We start from the raw sequence: 24958 nt of genomic DNA, 5'->3' as shown, positions 1-24958 counted from the left end.
AAAAATTGGATTAAAAAAGAAGGAATATGAGAAACTTTGAAATCCATTGAGCTCTGTTTCCCAAACTTCTATCACTCATGATATTTGTCACAGTCTCTTTTCACTTGTACTATTTACCCGATAATATCTTTGTAAATCAACTCACATTTTATAAATATGTACTTAAGTATATGTCTTTTAAAAAGAAACTTCATAGTACTGCCACAAAGGCAAACCGGCCTTATTTGCCTTACACGGAGAGTAATTATAATAGTAAAAACACTAAAGAAAAAATATTACAGAATAAAAATAAAATGGCCTCTGGGTTAAGATGGTGGGTTGAAAGCAAATGTAATAACATTCCCTGTTCAAAGCCCTCTCAAGTTGCAGTAAAGGGATGTTTCTTTCAAGCACAGACTCACCAGGGTGTGGGGGGCGCAGCAGAGGGCAAGGCGTGACTAACTCAGGGACGTGAGTTAGAGGAGAGAGGTCTCCAGGGCTGAGAGCTGAGTGACAGAAGCCGTGGGCACCGCAGAAGCCAGGACCCTGCCATCCCGGGACAGGGCCTGGGTGAGGAGGGGGCTTGGGAGGACAGAAAAAAGCAGTCACACCCTGGGCTGGCCCTGCTCACCCCCCATCACCAGGAGGTTAAGCACCGGTCCCCATCAGTGCAGAGTTGTGTTCTCTGGAGAATGTGGAAAAAAGGGTTCAACTGGGGGCTCAGCACCTGGGAGGGATTGAGAGACTAATCCAGATGTCAGTGGCCGAGGCTGATGTCGGGCCCTCTTGAGCTGCTCAGCTCCTGGCCTCTATCTTCCAGCCAAGAGACTGGAAAAGGCTTTCCTGGGGGTCTGAGCAGCTGGGCAGAAGGCCTGGAGAAGTGATTCTGGCCCTGGGGTAAAGGAAAGGATCGGAAAAAAGATATACGTGCTCGGGCTTGGAGATGTAGGCAATGGACATTGATTTAACCAAAAGTTCTCATGGAACTACTTTGGGGAGGTGAGAGGGGCACAAGGGGAAGTGGAATGGAAGAATCCAGAGACAGCACTGCTTCTGGATGGGTTACGACGCACTGGGGTAGAAATGCTGGAAGAAACCACTACAGGGGGCAATCACAGCCTGGGGTGGGGGGCGGCGAAGGGGGCTGCGGTTGCCAGACAAGATGGATGATGACACCTGCTGAGAGAGGGCTGGATTTCAGCTGTGAAGGCAGCCAGCGGGCAGACCCCTGCCTCCCTTGTGTAGGGGAGCAAAGCGTGGGATGTAGCGGTTTCTCTGCTGCTCTGGCTGCTGGTCCTGTCCAGCAGAGCAAGTCCTGCAACGAAGTGATTGTGCTGTGTGCTCCGCTGGCCCCTCCAGACCCGTCCCCACCTGCCCTGGGCCCCAGGAGATGCTGGAGGCATCATCATCCAGCCTCACTTCTAGCTGGGTCCAGCCAGTGGGAGGCCCGCATGGGAGACTAGAGACCGGGGCCCCCTAGGTTGGCTCTTCCACAGGTTCTGCCAGCCCTCCCTTCCCAGCGTGGGTGCCAATAGCTCCCCACTGTGACCCTCGGTCCCCATCGCCCTGCCCCATCTTCTGGCATACTCCCCCCTACCTCTGGGACTCTCCCAGCCCCCTGGAGCGGACCACCCAGTGTTTCCTGCCCGAACCTGGCTGATGGGGGTGGAGAGCCCTGGCGCCGTGGCGGTTTATCTCCAGGAGCCTTCTAGGGCCAGCTCTGGCATCCGCTCTTCCACACACATCAGGCTCTTCTGTGCTGTTTGCAAAATGAGGGAGAGGGACTCCTTGTCCACTTGCCACTGACGTCCAGTCCGGGAAGAGACTGAGGAAGACCCGCCGGCAAGCCTTCCGGCTCCCCACATGGTGCAGGCCTTGCCTGGGGAGCCTGGCTAAGTCCTGGAGCTGTCGGCAGGTCGAGGGAGGTCTTTGATGATGGACTGCGTGACTACAAACTACCTGTGTGTGTGTGTGTGTTCTTGGAGGAAACCCTGCACTGCCAACACTGGAGCAGTGCGTCGGGGAGACCTGTGAGCCCCGAAGGGAAGAAAGGATGGGGTGCGCCATCAGACAGAGCGGCACACTGCGCGTCCTCCCCGCAGACATCCTGGCAAGCGGGTCCCCTGGTGTCCCCGCTTCCCAGCTGAAGACAGGACCACAGCGAGGCCCGGGAGCTGCTTAAGGGGCCGGAGCATGTTTGGGGCAAGGCGCTGAGGGCTTCCTACTTCATCCTGACGGCTTTCATCACCGTGGCTTCAGGCTCGTGCGCTCTGCCACCAGCACCTCTCCGCACCCGCCCCTGCTGGCCGAGCTTCCTGGAACACCACCGGGCAGCGCGCACAGAGGACCCAGCAGTCCCCGCAAGCCCAGAAAACGCGTGGGGGTATATTCCTCCCGGTTCAAGGGCCACCTGACTGTGGTGTTTGGGGCAAGAGGTGGGACTCCTGGCTTCTCACACAGCTGGTGGTGGCACCAGGGGGGCCCCAGCTCTCATCACTGCTGTCCTGAGGAGACAGGGTCTCTGGACCACCTTTCTCCCTGGGCAGTGGAGAGTGCAGGGAGGGGGTGGGTGCAGGGAGGGGTTGGGTGCATGGGCAGTGGAGGGTGCAGGGAGGGGGTGGGTGCAGGGAGGGGTGGGTGCAGGGAGGGGTTGGGTGCATGGGCAGTGGAGGGTGCAGGGAGGGGGTGGGTGCGTGGGCAGTGGAGGGTGCAGGAAGGGGGTGGGTGCAGGGAGGGGTGGGTGCAGGGAGGGGTTGGGTGCATGGGCAGTGGAGGGTGCAGGGAGGGGGTGGGTGCGTGGGCAGTGGAGGGTGCAGGGAGGGGGTGGGTGCGTGGGCAGTGGAGGGTGCAGGGAGGGGGTGGGTGCAGGGAGGGGTGGGTGTGTGGGCAGCTCCCAACACAGGCCCAGGCCACACCGGGCACCCAGAATGACCCACGTTCTGAGGCCACACAGTTTTGAGGGTTTCACACAAATAAAATGTCGACAATATGAAATGGCCTTGCTCTTGCAGTCATAAGCCAGACCCCAGTCTGGGAAGGGTTCTCTCACAGGCCCCGCCTGCTCCCCATGGGGCCCCCTGCAGCCCCCCCCTCCCCTGCAAACACAGCACTCTACCCCCAAAGTTGAATTTGGGTCCCTGTGTTTAACAATATAAGGTTTGAGTTTTCTCTTTAATGGACTCTCAGGCCTCCTCGATAGCAATTTTCAGCAGAATTCAAGGTCCCAAGTTCTGGGTGTGTCTGAGGTGGGGGTAGGGGGGATGGTCGCATTATCCCATAAGAAACCTCACTGCCCAGGCAAAGTCCTGGGTCACAATCCTAATGTCAGAAAAAAATAATTGAAAGGAAAAGATGCTGAACAGGACAAAGAGGGTTTTGTCCATACTGGGGGTATAAACATGCAGACCTCTTTGCTGGGTGTGAATGTTCCAGAAACTCTGAGGGCAAATGTGGCTTCTGCTCCTGCATACGCAGCTCATCCCTCCAGCCCAGACATGCCTTGTCAGGGGGCACAGGCTTGCTGGGCCGCTGCGGCTGCCTCATCCCCTTCCTCCGTAACCCGAGAATAGTGGACATATGTCATATAACATTGTATGAGTTTCAGGTGCACACCATAGTGATTTAACAATTATATACAATTGACTCTTGAACAACACGGGGGTTGGGGGGGGCACAGTTAAAAAGCCACAGAGACACACTTTTGACTCTCCCAGCACTTAACAACTGGTAGCCTACTGTTGACCGGAAGTCTTACTGATAACATAAACGGTTGATTAACATGTATTTTGTGTGTTGTATGTATTCTATGTTGTATTCTTACAGTAAATTAGGCTAGAGGAAAGGAAATGTTATTAAGAGAATCATAAAGGGGCGCCTGGGTGGCTCAGTCGGCTGAGTGTCCAACTTCGGCTCAGGTCACGATCTCACGATTCATGGGTTCGAGCCCCGCGTCGGGCTCTATGCTGACAGCTGGGAGCCTGGAGCCTGCTTCGGATTCTGTGTCTCCCTCTCTCTCTGCTCCTCCCCTGCTCACACTCTGTCTCTCTCTCAAAAATAAATATAGATTTAAAAGAACATTTTTTTAAAAAAGAAAATCATAAGGAAGAGAAAATGCAGTTATAGTACTGTGCAGGAAAAAAAAATCCACATATAAATGGACCCATGCAGTTCAAACCTGTGTTGTCCAAGGGTCAACTGTAAATTACCTGCTGCTAACCACAGGGAAGTGTGGTGACCATCTGTAATTGCACTGCCGGGCACTTACCCAAAGACAATGAAAACACTAATTCAGAAAGATATATGTGCACCCCTGTGTTTATCGCCCTCTCTCCATGCTCAAAATCTCTAGGGGCTGCAAAGTCCCAAAGGGAGATAGATGTTTAAAGTCTCCAAGGAGACACTGGCGCTCTTCCCCCTTGTGTCCACACGATGGCACCAGGGAGGCAACTTCCTGGCTGCCAGGGAAGGGTTGAGCAAGGCTTGTGCAAGGGTAGGGGTGGGAGTGGGGGTTCTAGGTCAGGAGTGGGCTCTTCCCACAGACTCACACCAGCTGCACGGGCCTTGGGCTCCCCAGACACAGCTTTCAGTCCCAGCATCGCTTCCATCCTGTTCTGTCCTGTAATCCACTTAGGAGCCTTGAGTTTCTTCAGGGCCAGGCACTAACAGCCAGGAAAGCACACACCTGTGCAGAGGGTGCCAAGGCACAGCGGGCAGGCTCCAGTCCCCTCCTTCCCACTGTGTCCCCTGGTAATGTGAACCTGTGGGGAAATGGCCTCCCAAAGAGTTAAGAGAAACAAATTCATGTTTCTTTACGAATCTCTCTCAAATACAGGCAACTGACTCCTTTACCATCAGGTTAATTGAGGCAGCCACCACCATGATCATTATACAGAACAATTCCACAGTCCTAAAAAAGTTCCCTTGTGCCCATTTGAAGCCAATCCATTCCTTCCCAGTACTGACCCCTGGCAGGAACCGGTCTGTTTCTGTCATGATAGTTTTGCAAATGGAATCTGATGGTACCTAGTCTTCAGTGGCTCGTTTTATCATTCAGCTTGATGCATGTGCTACTCTTCCTATTGTGGCTATCGGCTGTTCTATGGCTGAGTAATATCCCATTGCACCAATAAGACCCACTTGTCTTAATTTGACCAGTTCACTCTAGTTCTCTGTCATTTTGCTATGTCCTCATCATTCTCTGATTACTTCCTGTCTTTCTGGTGAACAAGATGTTCTAGACTCGTGTGTGTATTTTTTAAAAACCTTTGAATGTTATTTATTTTTGAGAGAGAGTGTGCACAAGGAGGGGAGGGGCAGAGAGAGAGAGAGGGAGAGAGAGAATCCCAAGCAGGCTCCAAGCTGTCAGTGCAAAGCCTGATGCGGGGTTCAAACTCACAAACCATGAGAGTATGACCAGAGCCAAAATCAAAAGTCAGACGCTTAACCGACTGAGCCACCCGGACGTCCCTGTGTGTTTGTGTGTGTGTACACGTGTGTGTGTGTTTTAATAACAAGGTAAATTCACATAACATGAATTAACCATTTTAAAGCTTATAGTTCAGGGGTGCCTGGGTGGCTCAGTCAGTTGAGCATCTGGCTTCAGCTCAGGTCGTGATCTCTCAGCTTGAAAATTCAAGCCCCACATCAGGCTCATGGCTGCCAGCGTGGAGCCCACTTCAGATCCCCTGCTCCCCCCCTCTCCGCTCCTCCCCTTCTAGTGCTCTCTCTCTCAAAAATAAATAAACATTGGGGTGCCTGGGTGGCTCCTTCGGTTGAGCATCCACCTTCGGCTCAGGGCATGATCTCACGGTTCGTGAGTTCGAGCCCCACATCGGGCTCTGTGCTGACAGCCTGGAGCCTGCTTCAGATTCTGTGTCTCCCTCTCTCTCTGCCCCTCCCCTGCTCGCTATCTGTCTCTCTCTCTCAAAATAAATAAACATTAAAAAGTTTTCTAAAATTTTAAATAAAATAAATAAACATAAAAAGAGGGTACGGTTCAGGGGCACTTGGCCCATTAAACAGTAACACCCAATTCCCCACTCCACCCCAGTGCCTGGCACTCTCCATTCTACCTTCTGCCTTTATGAATTTATCTATTCTAGATATTCCATACAAGTGGAATCACAATATTTGTCCTTTTGCGTCTGGCTTATACCACTCAGCCTGGTGTTTTCAAAGTTCCTGTGGTAGCACGGATCAGAACTTTTTAAGGCCGACTCAGATTCCGCTGTACGGACAGGCCACATTTTATTCATCCGTTCGTCCCTTGACAGCCACAGATTGTTTCCATTTTTTGGCTGTCATGAGTAACGGATGCTTCAGTGAACCTTCCTGTGCAAGTATCATTCCGAGTTCGTCTTCAAATCTCTGGGGTGTATCTTCAGAGTGGAGTTGCTGGATCATATGGTAATTCTACATTTAAGTTTTTGAAGAACTGCCCGGCTGTTTTTCCACAGAGGCTGCACTATTTTACATTCCCACTAGCAATGCATAAGGGTTCTGATTTTTCCTCCTCCTCACTAACGCTTGTTTTTCTTTCTTTCTTTCTTTCTTTCTTTCTTTCTTTCTTTCTTTCTTTCTAAATAACCCTCCGGATGGGGAGGAAATGGTGTCTCCTGTGGTTTTGATTTGCATTTCCCTGGGGTCTGATGATATTAAGCATCTCTTCATAGGCTAGTTGCCTCCTTGTCCTTCTGCTTTGGCGAAACACCTATTCAAGTCCTTTGCCCATTTTTAAGGTAATGTTTTGTCTTTTTGTTGTTGAGTTGTAAGAGTGCCACAGACTCTGGATGTTGAGCCATCATCAGATATGTGTTTTCCAGTTATTTTCTCCCCTCACATGGGTTATTTTTTAATTTTCTTGTCCTTTGAAGAAACAAGGTTTTAATTTTGGTGGGGTCCAATTTATCTGCTTATTCTTTGGTTGCTTATGCTGTTGGTGTTATATTTAAGAAGCCCTTGCCTTACCTATGGTGGCAAAGATCTACACCTATGTTTCTTTCTCGGAGTTTTAGAATTTAGAAGATTCTTTCTGAGAGTTCTGTATATATATATATATATATATATATATATATATATATATATATATAAATATATATATATAAATATATATAAATAAATATATAAATAAATATAAATATAAATATATATATATATATTTATACATATATCATAGAATATCTTTTATTTTTTATTTTATTTTAAATTTAAATTTAAGTCAGATAACATACAGTATAGTCTTGGCTTCAGGAGTAGAACCCAGTGATTCATCTCTAACATATGACACCAGTGCTCATCCCAACAAGTGCCCTCCTCAATGCCCATCACCCATTTAACCCATCCCCCACATACCCCCCCACAGCAACCCTCAGTCTGTTCTCTGTATTTAAGAGTTTCTTATGATTTGCCTCCCTCTCTGTTTTTATCTTATTTTTCCTTCCCTTCCCCTCTATTCATCTGTTGAGTTTCTCAGATTCCACATGAGTGAAGTCATGTGATATCTGTCTTTCTCTGACTTATATCGCTTAGCATAATACCCTCTGGTTCCATCCACATAGTTGCAAATGGCAAGATTTCATTCTTTTTCATCGCCAAGCAGTATTCCATTGTATCTATATACCACATCTTCTTTATCCATTCATTAGTCAATGGACATTTGGGCTCTTTTCCATACTTTGGCTATTGTTGATAGCGCTGCTATAAATATTAGGGTGCATGTGCCCCTTTGAATCAGCATTTTTGTATCCTTTGGATAAGTTCCTAGTAGTGCAATTGCTGGGTCATAGGGTCGTTCTATTTTTAATTTATTGAGGAAACTCCACATTGTTTTCCAGAGCGGCAGCACCAGTTTGCATTCCCACCAACCATGCAAAAGAGATCCTCTCTCTCCACATCCTCGCCAACATCTGTTGTTGCCTGAGTTGTTAATTTTAGCAAGACTCTTATATATATTTAGGTTTTGGATGTATTTTGAGTTAATTTTTGTATATCATATGAAAAAAGGGCCCAATTTCATTCCTTTGCACATGGAACTGTCCAGCTGTCTCAGCACCATTTGTTAAAGAGACTATTCTGTGGTCTCCAAGTGGTTCTGGCATCCTTGTCAAAATCAATTAACCTGTAATTGTGGGTTTATTTCTGAACTTTTGTTTCTATTCCTTTGATCTGTGTCTCTCCCAGTGCTGGTACCACACTGTTTATTACTGTAGCTTTGTAGCAATTTTAAAATCAAGAAGTGTGAGTCTTTCAAATGGGTTTTACTTTTTCAAGATTATTTTGGCTAATTGGGGTCCCTTGAAATTTGATGTGAATTTTAGACTCAGATTTTTGATTTCTGCATAAATCTGATACGGTTTTGACAGGGGCCACCTTGAACCTGTAGAACATTTTAGGTAGCATTGCCATATTAGCAATATTGAATTTTCCAATCCAGAAACAGGGTTGTCTCCTCATTTACTTAGGTATTATTTAATTTCCCTCAGAATCGCAGCAGAGGCAAACAACAGTGGAATTCTTCTTTAGAAAAGAAGATAGATAGGTTTTAAAAATTTATAAGCAGGTGTGGGGAAAGTCAAGAAACCAGCTTGGTTTCACATCCAGTCATCAAAGGGTCACAAATTAGGGATGCCATGTACTTCTGGAGAGGATGTGGGGGGGGGGGCAGCTGACATCAAGATAACTGAAAGCCCATTTAAGAAAGAGTGAGGCTCTCACCTCCCTGACACTCTACAGAGCATTTTCCACACACTGGCAAAACCTGGAAAGTTATTTTCTGGAGATGGTTAAAACCAAATCCTCTTGACTAGGGGCACTGGGATCAAATGAAGGCATCGGTGCTATCCCAGCACAGTCCTGAAGTGAGCAAATATATACTGAATCCCAAGACAGTTCCTCCCACTGAGCTCCCGGAACTCTGGCAACCAGCAGTCACCCTGCTCTGGCCAGAGCTTGGTAGAGTCTGATTTCTTGGGGGACTCTGACAAGCCCATTGAGAATGACCTAAAGATACTGAATAAGGGTCTCCAAATAAACTTCCTTGTTAGATAATTGGACAGTGAAATCAAAATTCAGTAAGCCCTAAACACAAGCTCAGAACTTTCAAATTTGAAAAAATAATTTTTTAATGGAGACACAATTGACTTACAAAAAAATGACAATTTCTTTGGTTCAAACACAGTTGTAAAACCACCATTAGAATCAGGGTAAAGGGCGCACATGGGTGGCTCAGTCAGTTTAGCGTCCAAATTTAGTGCAGGTCATGATCTCATGGTTCATGGGTTCAAGCCCTGCATTAGGCTCTGTGCTGACAGCTCAGAGCCTGGAGTCTGCTTTGGCTTCTATGTCTCCCTCTTTCTCTGTCCCTCCCCTGCTCATGCTCTGACTCTCTCTGTCAAAAATAAATAAACATTAAAAAAATTTTTTAAGAAGATATAAATATTATAGCATATATACACTTAACAATAGAGCACCAAAATATATTAAAAATTAGCAAATGGAAAGAGAAATAGATAGTTCTACAATAGAGAATTTAATACCCTACCTTTAAGAATAGATAGAACCAGACAGAAGATCAATAAAGATATGGAGCACTTGAACAACATTATAAGCCAAAATTAGACCTAATAGACATTTGGGAAACTCCACTGAACAAAAGAATATACATTCTTCTCAAGTGTACTTGGAATATTCTCCAAGATATTTTAGACCATAGAACAAGTCTTACTGAACTTAATAAGTTTTAAAAGTTTCAAGTCATACACATGTATTTTCTGATCACAATGGAATAAAATTAGAAATCAATGACAGAAAACTGGAAAAAGCACAAATAAGTGGAGAGTAAACATTTCTTTTTTTTTAATTTCTTTTAATGTATATTTATTTTTGAGAGAGTGAGAGAAACAGAGTGTGAGTGGGGGAGTGGAAGGGGGGGTGGGACACAGAATCTGAAGCAGGCTCCAGGCTCTGAACTGTCACCACAGAGCCCGATGCAGGGTTCAGCCCGAACTGACTGAGCCCTAGAGCCAATCACGCAACTAGGGGCGCCTGGGTGGCTCAGTTGGTTAAGTGTCCAACTTCAGGTCAGGTCATGATCTCACAGTCTGTGGGTTCGAGCCCCGCATCGGGCTTTGCTCTGACAGCTTGGAGCCTGGAGCCTGCTTTGGATTCTGTGTCTCCCTCTCTCTGCCCCTCTCCTGCTCATGCTCTGTCTCTCTCTGTCTCAAAATAAATAAAAAGCATTAAAAAAAATAATAATCATGCAACTAAAGAAGAAATCACAAGGGAATTTAGGAAATGCCTTCAGATGAATGAGAACAAAAAACCCCAAAACATACCAAACTTACATGTTGCAGTGAAAGCAGTGTGAAGAGGGAAATTTATAGCAGTAAATGCTCTCTTCAAAAAGAGGAAAGATCCCAAATTGATCATCTAATTATATAACTTAAGGAACTAGAAGATGCAGAGCAAGCTAAATCCAAGGCTAGCAGAAGAAAGCTGATAGTAAAGATTACAATAAAAATAAAACACAGAATAGAAAGTTATGTAGAAAATCAACAGAACCAGAGTTGATTTTTGAAATTATCAACAAGATCAGCAAACCTTTAGTTAGATTGACTAAGACAAAAAAAAAAAAATGAAGATTCAAATTTCTAAAATCTTAAATGAAAATGGGAACATTACTACCGATTGTATAGAATTAAAAGGATTATAAGAGAGTACTATGAACAGTTGAATGCTAACAAATTGGATAACCCGGATGAGATGGGCAGATTCCCAGAAACACACAACCTACCAAGACTGAATCATGAATAAATAGAAAATCTGAATAGATTGATAAATAGTATGTAGACTAATTCAGTAATCAAAAAACACCCAACAAATAAAAACCCTGGGATAGATGGTTTCGCTACTGAATTCGATCAAACATTTAAAGAACTAATATTAATCCCCTCCGAACTTTTCCAAAAACCTGAAGAGGGGCGAAACACTTCCTAACTTACTCTAAGAGGCCAGCATTGCCCTGATACCAAAGCCAGAAGAAGACACTTCAAGAAAAGAAACTAAGACCAATATGCTTTATGAATATTGATGCAAAAATCTTCAACGAAATACCAACAAACTGAATTCAGTTTAGAAATATTAAGAGGATTATATACCATATAATTATACACCATAACCATGTGAGATTTACATCAAGAATGAAAGGATGGTTCAACTTATGAAAAGCAATCAAATATACCACATTAACAGAAAAATGGAAAAAAAAACACACCCACATGACTATCTCAATCGATGTCAAAATTTTTGATAAAATTCAACACACTTTCTTGATTAAAAAAAAATTCAAAAATTAGTAATAGAAGAAAAACTTTGTTAACAAAGTAAAAACCATATATGAAAACCCTACACTTAACGTCCAACTCAATGGTAAAAAGACTGAAAGTTGGGGGTGCCTGGGTGGCTTAGGCCGTTAAGCACTTGACTTCAGCTCAGGTCATGATCTCACAGTTTTTGAGTTGAGCCCCATTTGGGGTGAGCATAAGCCCTGTATCAGGTAAGCCCCATTTATCTCTTTCTCCCTCTCTCCCTCATCTCTCTCTCTGCCCCTCAGGGGATTCTCTCTCTCTTCCTCTCTGCCCCTTACTCACTTGAGTGCTTTCTTCAAAAGAAAAAAAAAGAAAGACTGAAAGCTTTCCCACTAGGATCAGGAAGAAGGCCAGGATGCCTGGTTTGGCCATTTGTATTCAACATAGTACTGGAAGTTCTAGCCAGAACAATTACAAAACCCGAAGGATTATACTTACACACACACACACACACACACACACAGAAAAGGCTGGGACCAGATGGCTTCCCTGGTGAATTCTACCAAACATTTACAAAGAATTAACACCAATCCTTATCAAAGTTTCCCAAAAACTGAAAAGGAGGGAACGCTTCCAAGCTCATTTTATGAGATCAGGATTATACTGCTACCAAAGCCAGAAAAAGACACTACAGGAAAAGAAAAGTCCAGGTCAATGCCCCTTAGGAATACAGATTCAAAAATCCTCAACAACATACTATCAAAGTAAATTCAGCAGCATATTAAAAGGATTATGTATCATGACCAAGTGGGATTTATCCCCAGAATGCAAGTGTACTTCATAATAAGAAACTCAATCAATGTAATACATCACATTAATAGAATAAAGAATGGAGAGTGGCTGGGGCACATGTAGCACAGGCAAAATGGCCATACCACCCCGGTTCAACTCCTTCACCTCATTCTTCAACTCCTCATAATCTGGCATCCGTGCCTCCACAAAAACAGCTTTGCATAAAACTAAACAGCCCTAAAACCCGCAGTTACTTGTTCCTTCTCACCTTGTTGCGTCCATCCGCAGCACCAACACCGCTGACCAGTCTATGCCTCTTGAGCTGTGACCATCCCCCGGCTTCCATGACACTACTTTGTCTTCTTTGTGCCTCTGGCTGGGTCGCAGGCACTAAATACTCACTTGATTGTTAAATATTGGAGTATCTTAACTCAGTTCACTGCTGTCTTCTCCTTCCACACCGTCTCCCATTTGGATGATGATCTTCAATTAGCACTGATACATCAACACCCAAACTCACTTTAGGTCCAGACCTCACCCCTCTGGACCTCAGACCCAGATCTACGATGTGCCTGAGTGGAGGGATACCTCAAAGGCATCTCAAACTCAACCAGACCGAGGCCAAACCCACAGTCTCCCTCCAAGGCTTAGTCCAGTCCTGTCTAGTGATAGTAAAAGAAACCCAGAATCCTCATTGACCCTCCCACAGGCTCTACCACCGCTCTGTGTTAACTCTGTCTCCTGGACATCTCTCAAACCTACCCCCTTCCCTCCATCTCCATCACCACCTCATCCCAAGGCACCACCTCCTCTCATCTGCATTACTGCCTTTGCTGGTTACCTGGTCTACCCACACTCACTCCTGGTCCCATTCACTTTGTTCTCCACACTTCTGCCAGAGAGATTTTTTTCCAAACACAAATGTAATCTGGGACACTGAGGCACAGAGAGACTGACATGCTTGCCTGAGGCCACATAGAAGCCAGTGGCCCAGACTGGGAGACAGAGTTGACCTTCAGGGCCCATGCCCTAAACTCTCACACTGCCCTGGGCTCAAACCCTCATCCCGTGATTCCTGGGCTGTGGGTAGAGCTCAGGTCAGAGTTGGCCAGGAAAGAGATTTGCAATGGAAGTGAGGTTTCAGCTATTTCTGGGTATCTCTTCTGTTCCCAGAACCTGCATGGAAGAGATCCCTGCTGTAGGATATGTTCACATGCATGCTCCACCCAGGGTGCTGGGAGCAGGAAGGCCAGCAGGCCGTCACTGCTGTCTCTACAGCCATTCTCTGGGCCCGAGGGGCTTCAGGCCAGATTGTGAACCACATAGTTTAGCAGCTGGGGGTGTCACTGATTGTGACTTCAAGGGCTTCTGATGTCACAATGAGCCTATGGGCCTGGCCTATTGGGGCACTAGGGCCAGTGTTCCTGGGGTAGCATGGAAGCCACGACCATGGCCAGCTTCCGCCCTTCTGGCATCACGTAAGCCAGCCCGTGAGTAGCCTGTAGCTTGAACAGTTCAATCGCCCACTCGTTTCCAGCTGGAGGCTCCGTGCACCAAGGCCTGTGTTTCTTTACATTGCTGAACCAAGAGAGTGCTGTTGCCAGGGCCCTGCCTCCATGCTCTGGGACCAGTCTTGGGGGTTGAAGGGGCACAGCATCTCTCTCACACCTGGGTAGGGGCAATGCCAGGGAGCCCTGATCTAAGCCCCGATCATCATCACTGCCAGGACTTGGGGAGGCAGTCTGGGCAGCTGGGAAGGACAGTTCCAGGTCAGCTTGGACAGCCGCAGTGAGACGGTGCCTGTGACAGAAGGCCATGATGTCAGAGTCCCACCCTGGGCTCTGCAGGGGCCACCCTGCCCCCGAGGGAGGTTGATTTCAACCCCGTCAGTTTGCAGGGTCACACGCATGGCTTAGGGGGTCTGCAGGTAGGTACAGGGCGGATGTGAGGGGTGCCCCTTCCCCCGCCTCCTCCAGACTCCTAGGTTCCTGTGGTAGGGCTTCTTCCTCGGGTCCGTCGTTGGTGCGGTCACCTCTTCTAGCCCCATTCAGGACTGTCTGAGGCTGTGAAGTCCCGATGGGCTTCTGGACCCCACCTCTTCCCCTGCTCACCTGGTGGGGGGCAACATAGGCAAACACTTAACCTTTCAGGGCTTTGGTGTCTTTACCTGAAAAACAGGGGTGATCGTATTCTGTTCTCCATCAGGTCAAGCATAGAGCTTAGCAGACACTTCGCTGAGCCCAGAGCCTGGGCTTCCCACCATGACACAGGCACCATCCTGGGCAGGGTCCCTCATCTGGCTTCTCAGGAGGAGGAGGGCCAAAAGCCATAGCCAGGAGTTAGCCACCTGCCCAAGTATGGCTGACAGTAAAGGGCTGTAGGGCCAGGACCATGAAAGGGACCCCACCTCAAGCAAAGCTCTTTGCCAGGTGGGCAAGTCAGTGGAAAAGGCCCCCTGCTCAGGGTCAGGAAGACCTTTGGGTAGGATTGAGGGGACAGGTCACAAGCAGGGCTGCTGCTGACATTTCTGGGCCAGGCAAAGGCCCTCTGGGAATGCTGATCTTCCAGAATCAGAGACCGGGCCAGCCGGGGAGGTGAGTGGGGTGTGCTGGGCTCACAGATAGGTGGGCTTGGCCTTGGACTAGGAGCGTCTGTGTCCAGTGAGGCCATTCAGCTCCTGTCGAGGACCCCAGGGTCAGTGTGCCATAACACGAGCAGACAGCACCACAGCCAACTCTCACTCCCTGCCCAAGGCAAGGACACCCTCTGCCCACAGTGAGGGTTTCCAGAAGCCCTCATAGCCCCAGAGGCGAGGGGAGCAGTATGGGCAGCACGGCCCATTTCACCGAGTCCCCACTGGAACAGCCTTGCCCGAGGTCCACTGGCCTCCTGGGGACCCCAGAACCCCAGACTTGGGAAAAGCACCGTGTTCTCCCTTGGCATCCCTCCAGATTTCACTAGGTTTTTTTTTTTTACCGCGGGTGGGGTGTAGCTGCAGTGAATAGAAAGGGAAGAGAGCCCACAGGTCAGCCTGGGGCACGGAGAGGACGAGGGAGCAGAGTGGTGTGAGGGAGGGAAGCCACACGGTGGCCACACGGGCCCTGCGTTCACGCGTGTGTGCCTGTGCATGTGTGTGCGTGGAGACACGAAGCTAGGTGGATGGCTAGTTACTTTTCACCTTCCCAACATAGGTTTGTGAGTGCAGACATTTCCAGAGTTTGTGGGAAAGAGGCCTGTTGGTTTGAGTTCTCCAGTGCAGACCCTGGGACAGGCCCGCGAGTGCAGGTACTTTGGGAGCGGCTCACAGGAGGCACAAGCAGGGGCCTGGAAGTGAGGAGGGGCCAGAAGGAGACATAGTGTGTGGTCACCACGGTGGGCAACCCAGCCCAGTCCCACTGGGTCCTTTGGCCGGTGGAGCTGTCCCCACCGAGGAGCGAGGCAGCCGGGACATTTATCTGCAACTCCCCCTATGTCGCTGTCCCCCTCCGCCCAGGCCCCCCCCCCCCCCCCATCAAGGCTGCTTCTGAAGGCAGAAGCCTCCTGGGGCTCACGTGACTTGTGTGTGCGCCTGGCACTCGTGTGCAGCCAGAGAACCGCTCTCAGACAGAGTGGCAGACACGACCTCCCTGCAGAGGTGGGAGCAGGGCGGGTGCGGGGGGCTGCTGAGGGTGCCCTGCTCCAAGTCCCGACCTGACACTAGCTCGTCAGCCAGCCCTGCTTCTGGGCGTCTTTCCACACCAGGAGCCAGCGCCCCACCGCGGCTTCACCCGTCCGCTCGAGGGACCAAATCTGGAGCCAAGGATGGCAGGGGGCTGGCTCTATCACAAGCTCTAAGCTCACATGTTCACGACCCGATGGCTGTTCTGGCCATGGTGAAGATACATTAGCACAGACAGTGGTGGGCAAGGGTCAGGCAATTCAATGGCAAAGGAAACAGTAGTGGTCAGGCCTTAACCCCTGCTGTTCTCAGCCCTGACCTACCTGCATGTGCACCGGGTGCCTTAAAAGGACAGTCCCTCGTACACGGCTGGTGAGTACCAGAAACAGTGCAGCCGTTCTGGAAGGCTGTTTGGAAGCTCCTGTTACAACTGATACCCCTGGGGCGCCTGGGCGGCTCAGTCGGTTGAGCATCTGACTCTTGATTTTGGCTCAGGTCATGATCTCACGGTTTGTGCGTTTCAGCCCGTGTTGGGCTCTGCGCTGACAACATGGAACCTGCTTGGGATTCTCTCTCTTTCTCTCTCTCTGCCTGTCCCCTGTTCACTCTCTATCTCTCCCTCCCACAAAAAATAAATAAACCGAAACAAATTTTAAAAAATAAATGAATAAAATAAATAAAACCAGCACTGCTCAGCACTGAAAAAAAGAACCACCCACTGATTCTCCCACCCACTGGGAGAATTCCCAAGTGGGTGACGCTGCAAGAAAGAAGCCAGGCTCCCAAAGATGCCTACTGGGTAATTCCATTGGTACACTTGTGAAATCCCATAGGTATAGACATGAGAACAGATTCGTGGTTGCTGGGGCTCGGATGGGCTGTTTGGTTGAGAACCATCCCAGGTGCAGGTACACAAAGCTGTGTGCACACACACACACACGTGAGAGTGTTCATAACAGGTGCAGTGTGGTGAGGCCAGGCATCAGTGACAGGCCAGCATGACCCGGCCTTCATTCAACCCCACGAGGCTGGCAGGGCCCCCAACTTCTGTCCCCTCTGCGGTCCTCAGGGGATACCGTGTGCCTGGTCTGGGTCCAGAACGGCTCCTCCTACCGCCTCTCTGGCTCTGAGATGCCTCCTCTTGCCTTCCAGCCATGGCTGAAGGGTGTGCCAGGGTTTAACCCCCTTCCATGATGAGGTTGAAGGACCCCAAGAAGTACCCCAACATAAGAAGAGGAGCACCAAGATCCAGGAAAATTTTGCCAGAAAGTTTCCGTACAGGTACAAGACCTCCCCACCACTAGGGCAAAGTCCCGCCTCCCCTCAGTTCACCCCCTAGCACATTCCATGGCCTGGGCCTGGGGTGGGGTTTTTCATCCCCAGGGAGCTCCCTGTGCAGCTCTGTGACAGTCTGGGTTTCACCTTCTCCACCCCCATCCCAATCTGAGCTGACGGCCTCTAGGTGGGTGCCCAGGACTCCCGGGGCCATCCCAGAGCCATAGCCAGCTGCTTGCCTCTGGGCCAGTGGCCTCACAGGAACCACCTGAGGAGCATGTTCGTGAACACCTCCCCCTACCAAACATGTGATGGGATCAGATTGGGGTGGGGACTGGTTTGTAAAGCCAGGGCACTCAGAAAGCAGCAGAGACCCCCAGACTGGGCAGCTCTGGGGCCTCAGCCAGCAGCAGTTACTAAATGTTTTGTGTAGGGTCCTGGGGGAAAAAATGCAGCAACTCTGGAGGGCTTCCTAGCTGTGTGACCTTGGGCAAGTCACTTGACCTCTCCCTGCCTCATTTCCTCATCTACAAAGTGTTGGCAACCAGACTTGCCTCATAGCACGGTTGTGAATTGACATGTGGGTTAATGTTGATAAAGCGCTTAGAACGCCACCTGGCAAGCAGAAAGGTCCAGATGACCAAAAGCTATTCATGTGGCTGATGGCTGCCGGTCACCTAAAGATGCCAGGTGCCCCACTGCAGGTTCTCTTGGCTGACGGCCCCCAACGCAGAGTTCCCGAAGCCCTGGGAGGCCACGAAGAGAAATGACTCACTGCGGGATCAGCTGCCCTGCAGAAGATGCTGGTGCCAACAAGATCCATTCCAGTCAGAGGGTAAGTGTCAGGCCCAGGATGTGGACAGCCACCGCTGCCCATTGACCACACACAAGCCTCCCACCCCAGGTCTGTACACAGACGTTCATGACCCAGCACGCTCCACGTCTAACCTGAGGAAACCGAGGTCCAGAAAGGAGGCGCTAATGTCCTGTGGTTCCTCCCACAGCAAGGCAGTTTGTGGGAGAGGCTACAGGGGACCCTCGGGCGGGCGGGCCCCGTCTGCAGGTGGTGAAGCAGGCCTGAGGGGGTGGGGGCTTTGCCGCCATCTTTCCACACGGCACAGGCAAAGCAGAGGAAGGGCCGGCAAGTTTTGGGTCTCCGTGCAGCCTGCTCTGAGGGTGGAGGCACTTGCAAGGGACTCTTGGACTGGCCACCTCTAAACTGACCGCATAGACGTGAATGCACCTCCCACCCACGGGCACACACGGTGAAGCACCCGGAAACCCTTGGGAAGACCCCACCACACAACATTTCACGTACTCACCCTGTCACTGGGCTGGCTGGCACCCACCAGCTGTTACACAACGAAGGGCTTCCCTGACCAGTTGGTGGGGGGCATCACCCCACCTCCCAAAGACCTTAGCTCTGCCCTGATTGCCTCTGCGCCTCCCTCCAACTCCAAGCCCTGTGTCTGTTCTGACTGGCCAAGCCCCTGGCTCCACACACTGTATATCACCTCTGGCAGGTCACAGAGACACCTGCACAGTCCCCTAACCAGATATCCGGAGAGGCAATTAAAACACTCGGGCTTGCGCGCATGCACACACACACACATGCACACAGTTGCGTGCCTATTCCCTGCCCCTACTGGCCCTGACTTTTGTCCTGGGTGTCACGTTCCCTCCCTTATCTTGCTGTGGGCTCTTGCTCCAGCTGTCTGGACCGATCCAGTGGGCGCTGAACTGCAGAGGCTGGAGTCTGAGAGCACAGGGGGTCCTGAGTCTCAGCTTCTACTGCTGCAGAATGGGATCAGCTTCCACCCAGGCGTCCTGTGGGGACCAGTCAGGCTGTGCACAAGGGCCCAGACTCTTGGTGCTGCGGCCTGCCCCAAGGGTCTGCTATGAGAAGAGGTCTCCCAGCGGATGACACAGAGCAGAGATCTGGAGGACAAACTGAAGTGGTCAGCGGATGTGTCAGGGAGCTCTGGAGGCCGTGGGCTTCTCAACCCACCAGGGCCCAGCACCAGTGGGGAGCCAGTCCCTCCCCTGGGGTGGAGGGGTGGGCAGGGGCCGTGAGCTCCAGGGCAGGCAGGGGGCTGTGGCTGTGGGGCCTCTGCCAAAGGCTTGAAGTAATGGGGAGCAGGTGGCAGAGATCCCCCACCTCGTCCTCCACCCTCTGAACCCCCGTCAGCCCTCTGTTGGGGAATTGACCAGAGTGGGATTGTTGGGGGCCAAACGGCCATGGCCAGCAGGTGCCAAAGTAGGGCAGAGAGTGGATGGGGGGAGAGGGTAAGAGAGGGCATGGGGGCCCGGGTGAGAAGCAGGAACCTTATACGAAGAGATGCTCCAGGCAGCAGAAGTCAAGTGCAAACGTCCTGAGGTGGGACAGATTAATGTCCCACTTAAGGAATTTGAAGTGCCATTTTTCGGGATGGTTAGGAGACAGGTAGGGGAGAACGTTAAATGCCAACATTTGTCTGAGGGGGAGTGGGGAGCCACTGAAGTCTGGGGAGCAGGAAGGTAGCATGTCCAGACCTGATGTAGCTGTTAGAGAATGCTGCCTAGGGGAGGATCGGTGGCCTCACACAACGCTGGTGCACCTTCTGGCAGGCACAAAGATGACACTCACTCAGTGTCTGGGCAGGCCTGGGGGACCAAGTCCTGGCCACGTAGGAGTTCTGACTTGGACATCTGGGGTGGGGGGCTGGCTAGGAGGGCAGCAGAGGCTGGTGTGGGGTCCCAGGGCAGGTCTGGGCTGGGAGCAGAGACTTGGCTGTGGCCCTGGCCGACGTCTCTGGACCAGCGGGGTTCCGCGTGGCTTCCCTAGGCTTGGGGCACCAGATTTTACATCACCGTCCAGCCTCAGCCCCCCACCGCTGCCGCCTCCACAGAGCTACCTTTGGGAATTCAAGCTACTGAGCCACCGTTTCCCTGGGTCAGGAGTCCCTGCTGCCCTCACTGGTGCCCATGCTGCCCACCCCTCCAGAGGCCTCTCCTAGAGACCAGCTCTGTGCGGCCTCCCTCTCGGCCACCTTGCAGTGGCCCCAGAGCCCTCCCTTCCGGACAGAGGTGAACTTGAGTGGGGGGCACCGCCTCGAAGGGGCTATTCATCTCCTCAGAACCCACACCGTGTGAATAAACATCGCAGGTTCACATCCTGTGTCCACTTGCATGGAGCACTTTGCTTCCTGAGCCTCCGTGTTCTCATCTATGTTTAATCTCGAGGGGTTGGCGTGAGAGTTAGTGAGAGGACCGACGTCATTTCCAAGAACTGATTCCAAAGATGTACTCACACATGTGAGGAAACGTATGTGGACAAAACATTCATGACAGCGCCCTAAGAAACAGCGAAGCATCGGAGGCCACCTAATATCCACTAATAGGGGGCTGTTCGGTGACATCAGGGCTGTACCCCGAAACAGTAGGCGGCCACGGAAATGAAGAAACAGCTCTTGATATAATGCTCTCGAGCAATCCACAAAGCATATTAAGAATTTTTTAAAGGCACAGCAGAAGTGTGGCTGATATGCTCCTGCATGTGTGTGTGTGTGTCTGTGTGTGTGTGTGTGTGTGTGTGTGTAGTAGGTAACAATCAGGATCTCTGGGTAGAACTGGGGAACTTGGCGACAGGGCTAATAATTTCTGCAATTTTCATACATGAACCTAACAGCACGCCGTCGGTGCATTACAAAGTCTTCAAAGGAAGTATACGTAATACCAACTGCTTTGGAGTTTGTAATGGCGGCACTACGTAGGAGGGTGCCTGCTGAGAATGTGAGGGTTTCCTCTGCTCTGTTCTACAAAGAGAGGGACTAGGATGTCACCTTGGAGTCCTTGGGTGAATAAAATTGGGGACACTAACGATAGCTCTCTCCCTAGGAGAGAGGGTGTGGGGACCCTGAAAATGGCTATGGGGGCTGCACTGAGTAAGGTGGACAAGGGCCCTATTCCAGAAAGAAGGGGGAATGAGGTCCCCAGTGGAGTGAGAATTGCAAAGGGGCCCTCCCCAGGCCCTGGGGACAGGTGGGTGCTGGTTCTCAGCCTGCAGGAGGCAGAAGTCAGTTCTGCTGCATGCTCCTGGGGTGTCTGGGGTGCAGAGGACTGCCACAGGGTGGACACCCCAGCAAAGGACTCTCTCTGGGCCTCCCTCCCTCCAGGCCCAGGTGGGAAGCAGGCCTGGTGTACCATGCAGCATCTGGTGGTAGAAGGAAGCAGGGACCCCCCCAGGGTCCCCTCCTGTTGGGGTCAGAGCCAGGCTGACCTCCACTTGGACTGTGTGTGTCTCAGGAGTTTTCCTGCAATGTGCACAGCTGTGTCCTACTTGAAATATACACAATATGGTGCTGCACACCTGTGATGCAGCAGAAGGATGAAGTGACATGTGACTGATGCTTATACCTGCCTGGGAGCTTCTTCTCCAGCGGCCCCCTGCTGCCTCCCTCTGCCGAAGGTAACCACATCTCCCTCCTAACCTTTTAAAACGAGTATCCCGAGGGGCGCCTGGGTGGCTCAAGTCGGTTGGGCGTCCGACTTCGGCTCAGGTCATGATCTCATGGTTCATAGGTTCGAGTCCCACGTCGGGCTCTGTGCTGACAGCTCAGAGCCTGGAGCCTGTTTCAGATTCTGTGCCTCCCTCTCTTTCTGCCTCTCCCCCCCACTCACACTCTGTCTCTCTCTCTCAAAAATAAATAAACATGAAAAAAAATATTTAGGGAAGAAGGAGCTATCTGGATGCAAACTAGTGCAGCCACTATGGAAAACAGCATAGAGGTTTCTCAAAAAATTAAAAATAGAACTACCCTATGACCCAGCAATGGCACTACTAGGTATTTATCCAAGGGATACAGATGTGCTGTTTTGAAGGAGCACATGCACCCCAATGTTTATAGCAGCACTATCAACAATAGTCAAAGTATGGAAAGAGCCCAAGTGTCCATCAATGGATGAATGGATAAAGAAGATGTGGTATATAGATACAATGGAGTATTACTCGGCAATCAAAAAGAATGAAATCTTGCCATCTGCAACTACGTGGATGGAACTGGAGGGTATTATGTTAAGCGAAATTAGTCAGAGAAAGACAAATATCATATGATTTCACTCATATGAGGACTTTGAGAGACAAAACAGATGAACATAAGGGAAAGGAAGCAAAAATAATATAAAAACAGGGAAGGGGACAAAACCTAAGAGACTCTTAAATACGAAGAACAAACTGAGGGTTACTGGAGGTCTTGTGGGTGGGGATGGGCTAAATGGGTAAGGGGCATCAAAGAAGACACTTGTTGGGGACACACAGGGGATGAATCACTGGATTCTACTCCTGAAATCATTATGGCACTCTATGCTAACTTGGATGTAACTTAAAAATAAAAGTAAAATAGAAAAAAACAAAGGAGCTGTCTGTCGGTCCTGCTGTGTGCCAAGTGTTTCTCCGTCCATGATGTCCTCAAAGAAGAAAACAGACCCTTCAGGAAGCATGCACGGCAGAAGTCCTCACAGGGAAATGGACAACACCTAAATGTTTGAGTGCAGAGGGATGAGGTAAGCATATCACGGCGGCCCATAGAGCAACCCAGGGCATGCCACCAGCATTTAAGTGCGACCATCCAGATCCCGGATTGTCCTGGTGCCGTGAGCACAGCCACAGTAAAACATACATTGGCAGAGAGCTGAAGCCACCCGAGGAACAGGCACAGTCAACAGCGTGCCCAGGGGTGTGGATCTGTCTTCTAAGAATTTATCCTGCGATCGTACCCACACACACAGGACGAGAACTATGCAGGGACATTTACCGTGGCACAGTAACGCTAACGGACACAAATTAACCCAATTGCCGATCATTTAGGGACCAATGAAATAAAAGCAAGTCTGCAATGGAGTCCTGATTGGTCCCCTGTCCCAAGCTGGGTTCCCCCTGGAGCAGATCTGGAGATAAGGATATGGATGCAAGTAGTGTCATTGGGAAGAGATTCCAGGAAGCCCCAGAGAGACATGGGGATGAGAAAGGAAGCAGGGGGTGTGCTCTTGAGCTGGCGCCACTGAATCCCAGGGGAGAACTCTGCAGGTCATGCCTCAGTGGTATCCCACCGGAGGGGCAAAGGCTGCAGTATTTGTCCCCCAACTTCCAGCAGACGTGGGTTGAGGGCTGCCCGGGGACACCGACTCCCTGCACACCCAATATCCCTGTGTTCAGGCCAAGCAGGTCAGAGGGAACCCACAGGAGGCCTGTGGGTGCGGTGGCTGGGAGCCACTGGGGCACAGTACCTGGAAGTGGTTAGTGGGATGTGGGCCGGGGGTGGGGTGGGTACTGTCCCCAGCCTCCCCTGAAGCAGGGGCATAGCGGTAGGTAGGCTGCTATGGTAGGCTCTGGCCGATGGCACCTGACTGGAGGCAGAACATGGAATCCATCCACAGTGTTCGTCTTCAACATTCTGATGCTTGGGAAGAGGACGATCTGGTCTTGCGGACCTCGTGGAGGAGGGCTACAGCCTAGGGACGGGGGAGCAGCAGGAGAGAAGGAGTCTGTGTCCCCAGTGGCTCCATGGAGCAGCTGTTCTGACTCCCTTCTGCTGAACGAGAGGAGTTACCGTTGTTGAACTTGTGCTGCAGGCAGCCGCGCCTTCACCCCAGGAAGAGGGCTGCAGGCCCGTGGGGAAGGGCAGCACCCCGAGGCGTGGCCCACCGACCTGGCAGGGTGCCGTAACGACCCAGCAACCTGAGCAGCTGTGGGCCTTGCCTTCACCCGGAGGCCACCCAGCCAGTCGCCAAGGCCAGCAGATGCCGCTGGCTGCGATTCCAAAACTGAATAATGCATGAAGTGCTGTTGTTAAAAGAACCGGGGATTTATTTTAGCACAACTTTAAATGATGGAAATACGCCTCCCAGGAAGCCGCCTGGATGACAAAGCCACAAAATAAAACTGAAAAAACAAAACACAACACAACAAAAACAAACCAATACCATAACTACAAAAAATCCGGGAAACGTTTTCCTGACAAAGCCAGAAACAGCAGAACGCTAAAACATTCTAAACAAGTCTTTGCAACCCAACCCACCGGTGTCACTTCCACGCTGGGGAGGGGGTGACCAGCACCACTAAGTTCTGAGAGATGGAAAACCAGGAAATAAAAGTTCCCAGTACATTAAAATGCCCAGTTTGTGCTTTGGATCCCTTTAGGAACTGGTGCAGCGTTTTAACAGAAAATCTGGGCGCCCTCTTGTCCAGCTATTCACGTGAGACCCCGTCTTCCTCGGGCCATCGGAGGACCCAGCTGGGACCTTGCCATTGAGGGGTGGGCAGTCAGCCTGTGATCAGTGAGGACAGACACGTTCTGGCGCCAGCCAGAGAGGAAGCAGGTCAGAGGACACCGGAGCATGATGAATCCCCCAGGGCCAGCAGGACAGGAGGAAGGGGTGCCTCTAACCCTAGAAGGCCTGGGGTGTGGGCCTTGCGGTCACAGCAGAGAGTACATCAGGTGCCATCAGCTGGGGGCGGGCAGTGGAGTGCCTCTCCCACATGATGGAGTGTGCGTGCATGTGACGAGCTACAGGATGCAGCAGGCACCGAGGAATGGCAACAGGTCGTGTGATGACCGAACGGGAGGGTGACTTCTAAAGGTGACCACCTGGTTCTGGGTGACACCTGAGTGGGTGATAACTTCAACAAACAGGTCACATCACAGGCTGTGTGGGCACCGAGGAAGCTCGGAACAAAGGTGTGTGCCATCGAAGTGGGTGTGGGACAGCTGACCAGGATGTGGTGTGGGACACGGTGTGGGCAACAGGGAGCCAGGAACAAGGACACAGGGCCTCCGGGCATGTCACAGGCCCGGCCCCTCCCCCCTCCCCCTGGTAACAGTTCAGGATCCTGGGCTTTCCACAGCCCTCCAGTGAGTGGGGTGAGACTTCACAGGGAGCCCAGAGGCGGCCCCTCCCCAAGTTCACAGGGCTG

The 24958-nt window shown here is 50.6% G+C and overlaps 1 protein-coding gene across 1 annotated transcript in view; it reads left to right on the top strand.

The window, feature by feature from the left end:
- The window catches only part of CA2H3orf22 (chromosome A2 C3orf22 homolog), a 43051-nt gene extending 22862 nt beyond the window's left edge, over positions 1-20189 (top strand). The window contains 5 exon segments of the mRNA XM_053220291.1: positions 2239-2414; positions 16938-17013; positions 17712-17797; positions 17800-17842; positions 19832-20189. Coding sequence (XP_053076266.1) covers positions 2239-2414; positions 16938-17013; positions 17712-17797; positions 17800-17842; positions 19832-20003 — 553 coding nt within the window. The 3' untranslated portion in view covers positions 20004-20189.
- Positions 20190-24958: the final 4769 nt, after the last annotated feature.

This window comes from Acinonyx jubatus, chromosome A2 (assembly GCF_027475565.1).
Source record: "Acinonyx jubatus isolate Ajub_Pintada_27869175 chromosome A2, VMU_Ajub_asm_v1.0, whole genome shotgun sequence".
Classification (NCBI taxonomy): domain Eukaryota; kingdom Metazoa; phylum Chordata; class Mammalia; order Carnivora; family Felidae; genus Acinonyx; species Acinonyx jubatus.
This window is presented reverse-complemented; position numbering and strand designations above follow the sequence as displayed.